The 9,069-nt window shown below is 35.0% G+C and overlaps 2 protein-coding genes across 4 annotated transcripts in view; both read left to right on the forward strand.

Annotated features, from left to right (window-relative positions):
* The window catches only part of LOC107689372 (CDK2-associated and cullin domain-containing protein 1-like), a 9,252-nt gene extending 7,555 nt beyond the window's left edge, over positions 1 to 1,697 (forward strand). Inside the window, exons 7-8 of the mRNA XM_016487332.1 lie at positions 626 to 764; positions 841 to 1,697. Of these exons, the coding sequence (XP_016342818.1) occupies positions 626 to 764; positions 841 to 880 (179 nt within the window). The 3' untranslated portion in view covers positions 881 to 1,697. The remainder of the gene's footprint in view (positions 1 to 625; positions 765 to 840) is intronic.
* Positions 1,698 to 5,344: 3,647 nt separating this feature from the next.
* Positions 5,345 to 9,069, forward strand: part of mypn (myopalladin) — a 27,840-nt gene continuing 24,115 nt past the window's right edge. For 2 of the 3 annotated variants that reach the window (XM_016487310.1, XM_016487312.1), the window contains exons 1-2: positions 5,345 to 5,499; positions 7,953 to 8,822. In XM_016487310.1, the coding sequence (XP_016342796.1) occupies positions 7,957 to 8,822 (866 nt within the window). In that variant the 5' untranslated portion in view covers positions 5,345 to 5,499; positions 7,953 to 7,956. The remainder of the gene's footprint in view (positions 5,500 to 7,952; positions 8,823 to 9,069) is intronic. The other variant, XM_016487311.1, reaches the window with a different exon arrangement.

Genomic DNA, 9,069 nt, shown 5'->3' on the forward strand with positions numbered 1-9,069 from the left:
CACAGACAGATAGATAGATAGATAGATAGATAGATAGACACACAGACAGAGGCAGACAGACAGATAGATAGACAGACACACAGAGACAGACAGACACAGACAGATAGATAGACAGACACACACAGACAGATAGACAGACACACAGACAGAGGCAGACAGCACAGACAGATAGACACAGACAGATAGATAGACAGACACACACAGACAGATAGATAGACAGACACACACACACAGACAGATAGACACAGACAGATAGATAGATAGACAGACACAGACAGATAGATAGACAGACACACACACACAGACAGATAGATACAGACACACACACACAGACAGATAGATAGACAGACACGCAGACAGAGGCAGACAGACACAGACAGATAGATAGATAGACAGACACACAGACAGAGGCATATTCAGATAGATAGATAGATCGCTTTTCAGTTTCAGTTGTTCTGAATGCACAATAATCACAAGTCCATTTGGAAACAAGTTAAAATGGTTGTCAAGCCAACAATTTCCTCTTCTAACATATTTCTTTTTAAAGTTTAAGTAGTACATTTTAAGTCGAGATGCATTCTGTTAGGATGTCAGTTCAGATCTTATGTGTGTGTTTTTCTTCTAGACTGGGTTCCTCTTGCTCCGGCTCTGTTCTCTAGATTCATTCCTCAGATCGATCCTCCTGCTCTCGAATCTCAGCTCCCGTATTACGCGGCTCAAGATAAAACACTGCAGATGGAGCTTTCTCAGAACGGCTTCTCCAGGTACCGCTGTCCGCAAACCTCAGGCTGTATCTGTAAATGATGTTAAATCACACGACTGACTTCAGCTGTTTCACAGGGGCGATCAGTCACGGAAGCGAGCGAGCGAAGAATCGTGACAGCGAAGTGGATTTATACTCGACTTTGGTGACACGCCTGTGATTACGATTACACTCGCTGACAAGCTGCTGCAATTTAAGCCTTCGTAATTCATTGAAAATCACTTCACAGCAGACTTTATCTGATACAGAGATGCTTCATCTCTTCATGCAGTCCTTTGGGAATTCTCAGTTATTTGGAGGGTTCACAAAAGCATTACACAACTACACAAACATGAGCATCACCGCTACGGTCTTTGTGGGATTGCCTCTTTTCTCTTGCTGTGGATTAGCTTCACAGTATTCATCATATTTCCAGGTTGATGTTTTGAAGCGGGCTGCTGTTTTCCCTTTCTCCTCATTTTTCCATGCTTTGTCGTTCAGTGAAATCATCCGGTTTGCTGTGATTTCAGAAAAGATGGTAACGTGATGAATGAAGGTATTCAAAATCCAGATTCTTACCCAATTATTGCATTTTTTTTATTTTAGGATCACTACTGTAGTTTTAAACAGTTTTAGTTGTCGCGTGATTACCATTTTACTTAATAATAACGTGCCTTTCGCTGTTCGCCGTTTTTTTTTTCAGTTTTAAGTGAAATGTAAAATGCAAGTCAATCATTTATTATGACAGCTGTTGATTTTTTGTCACAAAAAATTTAATCTGGAACCACAACAGTTTGTGAAAAACAGCACAGATAAAGGACTGGTGTGATATAAAGGGCTGCTAATAATTTATCTGGAATAAACTCATGACACTGAAACAAGAATTGTGTGTAATAACTTTCATTAAGTCATTACAAAGCAATATTATATATATATAATGCTAAATAGATCATTAGTTAATGGCCATTTCATTCATAAATGTTCATATTTGAACGTATGTGAGGTATAATATAAGCATTATATAGTAATGTTATTATAATATTGTTTATGGCTTATTATAAAACAAAAAGGATGCAAATATTTTTTTTGAATAAACACATGACTTTAAAATTGTTAATAACTTAGTGAGTCATTACAAGCAGTATTAAGTTATATAATGTTAAATAGATCATTAATGCACATTTTATTCATATATTTTCATATTTCAGAGTATATTTAGGCATTATCTAATAATGTTATTCTAATATTGTTTATGTCTTAATAAAGATGATTAAACGGTGCAAGGGAAGCGAAACATTGATCATATTAGGGGTAATTTTTGTTTAACTCAGCTTAAAGACAGTTAAACCAAAGTTAAATAAATAATATTTTTTATGAGAATTTCATTTTAACCTCTTTACAAAACGTACAGTGTATGAAATGAGCAAAATGGCGAGCAGAACACTTGAAAATAAACAGTTGTTAACTAATTGAATATGATCTCTCTTGTTTTTGTAATTTTCTATTGTTTTGTATTATAGTTCAAATCTAAAAGCATTACAGTGTATGTTTTGCATTGCAATAAAGATGAGAGAAAATTGTCATGTAATAATGTCACAATGCAAAAGAAAAATGTAATTGTCCTCAAAACAGGACGATACATTATTAATTTGAATATGTTATTCATGTTCCTCATAGAGAACTTGGAAATGTTAGGAAATTTTATATTTCATTTCCAAACCTGGTGAATATGAGTTTTTCTAGTTGTGCTCATCTCTGAATTTTTGATTTGTTCGTTCACAGGTCTCTAAATATCTACAATCGTGGTACGCTTGGTAAATATGATCGAAGCTTTTATTTAAAAAATTCACAAAAATCTAACCTTTCATTGAACTAAAACAATTGAAAATGGGGGAAAATCTCATTATGAAATGTTTTTCTTAAATACACGTTGGACACAACGTGAAATTTTTATGAGTAAAATATCTGTGAACTATATTCCCATTCACGTTTACAATTTTGAGCACACCAGGGTGATTATAAACATAAATTATCCTGTTTCACAGGAATATAAATAGGAGGGAAAACAAAGGCCAAATTCCCTAAATCATCATCACAATGAGAAAAACCAAAGAATATATTTCTGATGTGCAGCAAAAGATAATTGAGCTTCACAAATTAGTGAAGTGGCTTTAAGAAAAGAGCTAGAGCAGTGAAGATTCCCATTTCCACCATCAGGGCAATGATTAAGAATTTCCAATCAACAGAAAATGTTATGAATCTGCCTGGAAGAGGACGTGTGTCTATATCGTCCTAATGCACGGTGAGGAGGAGAGTTTGAGTGGCTAAAGACTCTGTAGAAAATGAGTGTGGTGAACTGAAGAGGAGAAGCATCATCATGGAGCTGTGAATCTGAAGGATCTGGAGAGATCTGGATGAAGGAATTGTCTCTGATCTCTTGTCAGATGTTCTCTAAACTCTTCAGGCAATATAGGAGAAAACTCAGAGCTGTTATTATGCCAAATGGAGGTTTCAAAAAGTATTGAATAAAAGGGCACCGTTAATTGTGGCCAATGTGTATTAGAGAAAAACATTTATTTCATAATAATATTTCCCCCCATTTGAAATTCTTATTCTTCAATGAAAGGTTAGATTTTTGTGAATTTTTTAAATAAAAGCTTCGATCATATTTACCAAGCGTACCACGATTGTAGATATTTAGAGACCTGTGAACGAACAAATCAAAAATTCAGAGATGAGCACAACTAGAAAAACTCATATTCACCAGGTTTGGAAATGAAATATAAAATTTCCTAACATTTCCAAGTTCTCTATGAGGAACATGAATAACATATTCAAATTAATAATGTATCGTCCTGTTTTGAGGACAATTACATTTTTCTTTTGCATTGTGACATTATTACATGACAATTTTCTCTCATCTTTATTGCAATGCAAAACATACACTGTAATGCTTTTAGATTTGAACTATAATACAAAACAATAGAAAATTACAAAAACAAGAGAGATCATATTCAATTAGTTAACAACTGTTTATTTTCAAGTGTTCTGCTCGCCATTTTGCTCATTTCATACACTGTACGTTTTGTAAAGAGGTTAAAATGAAATTCTCATAAAAAATATTATTTATTTAACTTTGGTTTAACTGTCTTTAAGCTGAGTTAAACAAAAATTACCCCTAATATGATCAATGTTTCGCTTCCCTTGCACCGTTTAATCATCTTTATTAAGACATAAACAATATTAGAATAACATTATTAGATAATGCCTAAATATACTCTGAAATATGAAAATATATGAATAAAATGTGCATTAATGATCTATTTAACATTATATAACTTAATACTGCTTGTAATGACTCACTAAGTTATTAACAATTTTAAAGTCATGTGTTTATTCAAAAAAAATATTTGCATCCTTTTTGTTTTATAATAAGCCATAAACAATATTATAATAACATTACTATATAATGCTTATATTATACCTCACATACGTTCAAATATGAACATTTATGAATGAAATGGCCATTATATTTCCCCCCATTTGAAATTCTTATTCTTCAATGAAAGGTTAGATTTTTGTGAATTTTTAAAAATAAAAATCAAAAGGATTAACAATGCATATTTATTTTCACAGCCACCTTTGATCATATTTTCCATGGGTACCAACAATTCTGACCATGGCTGTATATCTATATCTATAATAATGAGATGTTGACAGTAAATTGTCATGAAAATAATGTCATTGCATCAGTGTCTCAGCAATGGGTGCCGTCAGAATGGGAGTCCAAACATCTGATAAAAACATCACAATAATCCACAGCACTCCAGTCCATCAGTTAACATCTGGAGAAGACATAAGCTGAAACTAATCCAGCATTAAGATGTTTTTAACTTCAAACTGTTGCTTCTGGCTAAAATACGAGTCCATAATAACACTTCCTCCAGTGAAAAAGTCCATCTGCTGTTGTCTCTCACATCAAAATCCAGCCACATATTTGTTTAGAGCCGTTTAAACGCTGCTTGATCTGTGCAGATTTCTCTCCTGATTCAGATTCAGACCAGAACACTTTTTCACTGGAGGAAGCGTTATAATGGATTATGGACTCATATTTTAGTTAAAAACGTCTTAATGATAGATTTGTTTCTTACAAACACAACTTTTGTCTTCTCAAGTCATTAACTGATGGACTGGAGTGCTGTGGATTATCGTGATGTTTTTATCAGCTGTTTGGACTCTCATTCTGACGGCACCCATTCACTGCAGAGCATCCATTGCTGAGACACTGATGCGATGCTACATTTCTCCAAATCTGATGAAGAAACAAACTCATCCTAATCTTGGACGGCCTGAGGGAGAGTACACTTCCAGCAAATGTTCATTTGTGGGTGAACTATTCCTTTAACGCCCATAATGCACTGCTTCTGTGTCCTCCAGACTGTCATAGGTGCTTCACAAAGGTGTCACCCTTCTCCTGACAGCATTCTCACCGGCCAATGAGGAGCGATCGTTCCCTGGCACACGCTTCAAACCCTCCACCTCCCTCAAATAACCTGCCACCGACACGCTGGCACATGTTTCTGCTTTACTGGCGGCCGGTCACTGCCTTGCTGCTGTAAACTCCAAGGTTAACTTTGCTCAAGACTAGGAAAAAGCTGTGGCAGCTGTGCTCAGGCCAGCTCTGGAAAGCTGGAGTTAAGTGGTTTCTAAGCAGGTGCAGTAGATCTATGCATTGTGGACATTCACACAAGTCACAGGTAAAGCACCTTGTTGTCTAATGACTTATTTATCCCACTTAATGCTTTTATTATATGCATGCAAGGCACTCACTTTTTAATATGCTTAACTATGGAGTAAAATTGCATCCAGCTATGTATATGTTTGTCCAGACAGAGTCAGTTTCTATTTTCGTTTAGCATGTCATAACAGTTCCAGAGGTAGTAAATCATAATGCATTGACTCTTATAGAATAGTTTACTGGTCATTCTGCTTTTGCAAAAGTTCTTGTAATGAGTCATATGATTTATAGTGTTGTATTTTGCTCATGTAAAGTGAGCTATGCTATAATTAGCAGTGAGGTTAGGTTGGGGGGGCCTGGAGTGTGTTTGCACAGGATTAATGCACACAACAGCTGTCTGCACAGGTCTGCTGGAAGAGCATTGCTGCTGGGCTTAGTTGCTCTGATTTGAGTGTCAGTAGCATCTGCAGGCGTATCCTCTTTCTGGATTCAATAACAACAGCGGGCCAATGGTCAAAGCCTTTCTCAGATTTTGCTAGGAGGATTCAAATGTGTTGATATTAGGCTCTAAATATGAATAGAATTCTGTTTGTTGTGACACAAAAAGCTCTGAATTATCTAAATCAAATGCTTAAAATGTGCACTGAAAAATAGGTGTAGGATTTCAATTAAAATTGCTAGTACATTTCACAAATAATTGCAAAGAAACAATGAATTACAGTAAATGTGAATTTGTTTTTTAGAAGTAGTTAATATTTTCTTCTAAAATGTACCAGTGTTATTTTAGTATTATTGAACTGCTGTTATAGTTTTTATTAATATTCTGAATCAGTTTTTATATTTCCCATTTTCATTTAATTTTAGTGAAAGTTTTAGTGTTTTTGTTGTGTATTTTTGTCTTTTTTTAATAGTTTTTTATATGTATATATTGTTTTATTTCAGTTATAGTTATTTTAGTATATTAAAAATTAAAATGAAAAATGTTGCCTTGCCAACTAGCTGAAATACATTTTCTTAATATTTTATTTTATTTCAGTTAATGTTTATTTTATTTAATGTAACAATGTTATTATGATTTTAATTTTACTTCAAAAGTGTAAATGCATTTTTGTACATTTAATGAAAATGGCATATGCTTTCCAATTTCTTTCTTTTATTGCCTTTTTTTTCCATAGAAAACATTGAAATATCAGGAATTTTTATGATTATTATTTCCAGGCCTGAATGAATAAAATCATTTAGTGAATCTGTGAATGTGAATTTTTCTACTAGTGCTCAGCACCCAATTTTTATTAGTTGATCTTTGTGAGTGCAACTTTGTTAGAAATGATTATTAAAAATCCATATCTAGTTACCAAAAATAACTGGAAAAGATATTAATTGTTCCAAATGTGTTCTGATATTCACAGGGCTCTAAATATCTATTTGATCTTATGTTTTCAGAGGAATATTGTTTGTAGTGGAACAAAAATCTTTTTAAAAAATAAAACAAAAAACCTGAGGTTAAGACATATTATAAAAACAATCTCATCTCTGATTGCAGTATAAATTCAATATCAATATGAAATCAGTGTAGACATATTATGAATTATGTATCCATGTATGCTTAAATAATTTCTACAAGTAGGCATGATATTTATTCAAAAACGTAAGACTAATTTGACGAAAGCTATTCTACTTTTTTTTGGAAAATTATGCTATTATACTTTGTCACAAAAATTGATAATTATTATTTCCAGGCCTGAAAGAATGAAATCTTATAGTGAATGTGTGTTTTTCTATTTGTGCTCAGCTCTCAATTTTTATTAGTTGCTCTTTGTGAGTGCAGTGTTGTTAGAAATGATTATTAAAAATGCATATCTAGTTACCAAAAACAACAAAGATTTTCATTGTTCCAAATGTGTTCTGATATTCACAGGGCTCTAAATATCTAACGATTGATCTCATGGTTTAAGAGAGATCCTGTATGTAGTGGAACAAACAAAATGCTTGAAATGTAACTGCATGTTTATAGTTTTAATGAAATTTGCTTTTATTCCCTATATGAGTTTTTTTTTTGGAATGCTTAAGTTTATATATATATATATATATATATATATAAAAACCTGGAAATGTCAGAAATATTACAGTGATTATGAGTTTATCTAGTTGTGTTCAGCTCTAAAATTGGGGGGGGTATTTATGCATATTATAAGAGCATATAATATAGTATATCATCTCTGATTACAGTATAAATTCAATATCAATATGATATCAGACATATTTTGAGTTATGTATTCATGCAAACTAAATTACTTTCTAAAGTAGGCATGATACATATTCAGAAACATAAGACTAATTTGCAGAAAGCTACTCTACTCTTTTAGATAATTAGAAATTACAGTGGGTTAGCAGAAAGCATTAATAAGCATTAAGCACAAAAATGTCCCTTGATTATTATTGTCTCAGTGTTCTAAAACTTTTCGTCTCCAGCAGCATGCAGGAGAACAGCATGGATCAGCCCACGTCTTTATCGCAGCTTCTGCGTGAGAGTTACCTGGCCGAGGCCCGAGCTCATCACAGACACGGCGAATCCAGCTGCATAGACAGCCCTCGCCGCCTGGTGTACGGGACGCTCAAGGAGAAAGCGGACGACACAGAGCCACAGTTCCCGGACCTGTCTGCCTTCCTGAGCCAGGACGAACTGGACAAGAGCGTGGATCTGGCCTGCAAAGCGTTCAGCAGCGATCCTCGAGAACGTGAGGAGAGATCCGACGCACATCCACCAGTGAGCCACTATAATCTTCCTTCCAGCAAACCCACTCCAGAAACAGAGGTCATTTCAGAAAGACAAACAGTCCAGACTCCCATCCAAGATAATGCGATCAGGAACGTCAGAAGTGCTAGGGAGCCTGCGGCGGATTTCAAAAGACCTCAGAGAAACGCTCCATATGGCTTGGAGACCCAATCCAAGAAGGAGTTCCTCAACAAAGCAGCTGACTTCATAGAAGAGCTTTCGTCTCTGTTTAAAGCCAGCAGCTCCAAGCGAATTCGGCCTCGTGCTTGCAAAACCCACCGGAGCCGATTCCAGAACAAAACCCAGCTTGATGGCACTTCGTACTCCATTGATGCAGAAGATCGAGAAAGACCTATTCTGCTCAACCAGCAGATGGAGGAGCCGATGGAGAAGAGTGGAGTCACGGAGGAGCCTCAGGAGCCGGCTCTGATTCAGACTGAGAGCTCGGAGGAACCCGTGTGTGAACCTCCACACTTCATACAGAAACTCAAAAGCAGGGAGGTTCCTGAGGGCAGTAAAGTCCAGTTGGATTGTATCGTCAGAGGACTGCCTGCTCCTGAAGTTCGGTGAGTTTGAACTGCTTTTATTGATGCACATGATTAGTGCATTATTATTACTGTTGCTCATGCAGAAAGCAGCCAACTAGTAAATGCATGAAATAGTCTTTAGCAACTATACACACGCACAAAAAACTTATACTCAATTTTTTTTACTAAGAAATTGCAAATCACAAATAATTACTCAGCAATTGCAAGTAATGCATTGATTTAAAGGTGACATATCATGAAAATCAGACTTTTCCAGGTTTTAAGT

The sequence above is a fragment of the Sinocyclocheilus anshuiensis genome, unplaced genomic scaffold (assembly GCF_001515605.1).
Source record: "Sinocyclocheilus anshuiensis isolate Anshui unplaced genomic scaffold, SAMN03320099.WGS_v1.1 scaffold709, whole genome shotgun sequence".
Lineage (NCBI taxonomy): Eukaryota > Metazoa > Chordata > Actinopteri > Cypriniformes > Cyprinidae > Sinocyclocheilus > Sinocyclocheilus anshuiensis.